Here is a 3,341-nt window from a genome sequence, read left to right as displayed (position 1 = left end):
CACCCAATGTATCTACTTCAAATATAACATCTACTTTGTTTTGCTACTGTTTTTCCTCTCTACATTCTGTTTCCCAGTTCATTTCAGTTCTGACCTTGAGATGACCTTGACCCACTTCCCCCAAGGTCAACAATGCAACTGATCTTAAAATTAAAATCGAACCGTAGGTGACTGTCGCTACCAATTTTGCTATTCTTGACCAATGCAGTCAAGCAAGAATGGAAGTCTGAATATGTTTGAATTGGAATTGCAGCCTTTTGAAAACTGAATCTCAGTTTCGAAAATCTGTATGAAAAATAAATTCTGATAACTCATTTACAGCGACTCAGGAAAGGTCACAGTTCTACTTCCGTCGCGAAAAGGTCAGAAATCTAAACACTCATAAAAAGCTGTCATCACTGAGTGTTATCTGACCTTTCATGCACTACACCCCCTCTTTCAAATCCCAGCAGTTTTACTTTAAGCTTACAGCTATCATACTCACAGTGTTACACTAACAAAAGGAGAATAGGGAAAAGAGCGGTAAAGTTAGGAGCACAACCTTCAAAGTTCCATTACTTGTCTTACTTTCCACATCAGTCCTGGCGTCTCTTTCTTCACCTGACGGACCCTAGTGCCACACACGCACACCGGCCATCTCTCGTATCACTCATTTCACGCTATATTGTCAAGGCAAGGAGGCTCTTGCTCTCTTGCACAATGTCATGTCAGAGGTGAGGTACGTAATAAAAACACTCGCCTTATTGAAAAAAATAAAAAATAAAAAATAAAAAAAAATAAAAAAATTGCGAGGGCCACACAGCAAGTATTGCTGTGACGGTTGACGGTGAGGTATATCAACAACAAGAACAACGTTACAATCATAACATGCACCAGTCCCACACACACACAGACACGGGCCTGCAGGGTACCAACACCTCCATGTGTTCCAGCCACCGCTCTCATCCTACCAAAGTACCATGCCTACACACTGTCTCCATCACGTCTGCTGCAACCTCCTGTACTGACTGAAATTGCTGGGCTTTGAAACCACTCTCCAGGCGGCTTTCAAGCGACTTTAGTTGCGATGCCGACAAACAATTTTTGGTTGATCTCCGCTGAGCCTGCAAGGACCTGAACTGACTCCAAAAGCTGGGCTTCGCAACCAATCTCCAGGCGGCTTTGGTCACAATGGGTGCGATGCCAACCAACATTCTTAGCTTGGGTTTGATCTCTGCAGAGATTGTAAGGTGACACAGACTGGTAAGTGCTCTTCAGGCGGCTTCAGGTGCTATACCAATCAACAGCCTTGGATTGATCTCTAGCTCTGCAGAGTTTGCAAGGCGACACCTGTAGACTGGCGAGCATTCTGCAGGCGGCTTTACACAAGATGCTAACGACACAAGGATTGACTGAAGCAGCTGACCCTGGCAAGCCCTGTCCCATGGGTGGTCATTCGAATTGAGTGCAACTCATCGGCCGCACTCCGAAGAACCGCAAGGAGGCCCGCCATGGGGTGAGGCAGAAGAGTCTTGTGCATACTCTCTACAATGTGCGTATTCTCCACACAGGTTGGAACGCCGCTCCACAGCAAGGTGATGACAGCAAGGTGACGCAGCACAGCCTTTCACACCTGTAGAAGTGTGCCAGGCTGTCTGTCCTCTGGCCAGTGGCCGAGTACCTCACGCTACCTGAACTGACACCGCCTGTAGTGTATTCCCGTGCTGGTATTTTTTGCAGGTAGCTGTAGAACGCTGTATGCCGCTGCACTAGAACGCGGCCACTATCACACTGGGCGTGGTTTCCCTGCCAGTTGCAGACCACCAGGAAAGGTGGGGGCCTGTGTGCTCTACCTGAACTCACACTGTAGTGTATTCTTGTGCAGATATTTTTGCAGTTAGCTGTAGAACGGTGCACAAGAACGCGACCACTATCACTCTGGGCGTAGTTTCCCTGTAAGTTGCAGACCATTACACACTGCCTGGAGAGTTGAAGTCCCTGTATGATGTCCTGATTCCCCCATACGTTGTAGACACTAGACGTAAGAAGCTAGTGAGAGGCAGGGAGGCCGGTATCACCTGTAAGTTGCAGACCACGACACACTGCCAGGAGAGGTGAGAGCCTGTGGGCATGATTCAGACACAAAAAGTAAGAAGCCCGTGAGAGGCAGGGAGCCTGTATCACCTCTTCTCCTTGAGCAGAATCTCTAGCCAGCAGGGGCAGGAGGTGACAAACTGTCGCGAGTAGCACGGCCCCCACCCCTTGGCGAAGCTGACCCGCACCGACCACGGGTCGTACGGCCCGTCCGACAAACCGGGCTCTCGCGTCCGTTGCAGCGCCCTCAGGCGGTCAAAGTCGAAGAGGCGCACCGAGTATCCGGGCAACACTTTCCACACCACCAGAGACTTGCAGTTCGGCTCTTCGAGCGTGGGAGAGTTGACGAAGAGAGGGAACTGGGAGCGGTTGTACGCCCAGACTGACCTCCCTTCCTTGCTGAGGATGAGGCCCAGGCCGATCTTCTCTCGTGTCTTGCGCACCGCGTCCACCTGACTGTCCGACTGCAGCAGCTCCAGGCACATGCCGCTGCCGTGCGGCAGCCGCTGAAAGACGCTGAGCGAGGGTTCCCGCACCACGTAAAGCCTCCCCACACGTTCCCGCATCTCCCAGTATGCGATACTGCACCAGTGGTGGTGGGGGTGGTGGGAGGTGAGGGGTGAGGGTAAGGGGGGTTGGTGGTGGTGACTGTCTCCTTCTCCTCCTTCGCGATCCTCCCCTCCTCCCCCCTCACCGCCATTTTCTTGTGTGGGACTGCCCGGTGAGTAGAGGCTGGACAGGTCATCTGAAACACACAAGAAATAAGGTATAAGATATATGATATAAGACATAAGATATATAAGATATATAAGACATGAGATTATATAAAACACAAGACATAAGATATACGATATAAGACATAAGATATAAGGCATAAAATAAAGGACATAAAACATAAGATAGAAGACATAACATATTACTTTTTAATAAGACATACGATACATACAATAGAAGACATAAGATATATATATAAAATATAAGACATAAGACATAAAATACAAGACATTAGATATAAGATCTTGTCCACTAACGAATAACGTACAGTGGTACCTGCGATGTGTGGCCCCTCTGATGAGAGGACACCTCCCTTTAAAGGACACATTCTGAGGTCCCTTTGTCTATTATCTCTACCAAAATGTACCTGTCGGGACACTGTTGGCTGGTCCCACGGGTGTCCTTTCATCACAGGTACCACTGTACTTAGTTCTGTTGTTTTCACTAGGATTCGCTAATATAAGCACTATATGATTGAGTGTGAATCCTAAATG

The 3,341-nt window shown here is 48.4% G+C and overlaps 1 protein-coding gene across 1 annotated transcript; it reads right to left on the bottom strand.

The window, feature by feature from the left end:
- Positions 1–1,572: 1,572 nt before the first annotated feature.
- LOC138951009 (mothers against decapentaplegic homolog 6-like) lies at positions 1,573–2,768 on the bottom strand. Its single transcript, XM_070322703.1, has one exon. It carries the CDS (start codon positions 2,637–2,639, stop codon positions 2,160–2,162), a length of 480 nt encoding a protein of 159 aa, XP_070178804.1. The 5' UTR covers positions 2,640–2,768; the 3' UTR covers positions 1,573–2,159.
- Between the last annotated feature and the right edge of the window lie 573 nt (positions 2,769–3,341).

The sequence above is a fragment of the Littorina saxatilis genome, linkage group LG16 (assembly GCF_037325665.1).
Source record: "Littorina saxatilis isolate snail1 linkage group LG16, US_GU_Lsax_2.0, whole genome shotgun sequence".
Classification (NCBI taxonomy): domain Eukaryota; kingdom Metazoa; phylum Mollusca; class Gastropoda; order Littorinimorpha; family Littorinidae; genus Littorina; species Littorina saxatilis.
Note: the sequence above shows the minus strand (reverse complement) of the source record. Positions and strands in the feature narration are given on the sequence as shown.

Coding starts and splice junctions, on each gene's coding strand:
- LOC138951009 (XM_070322703.1), bottom strand. CDS start 2,639: ATGCGGGAACGTGTGGGGAGGCTTTACGTGGTGCGGGAACCCTCGCTC.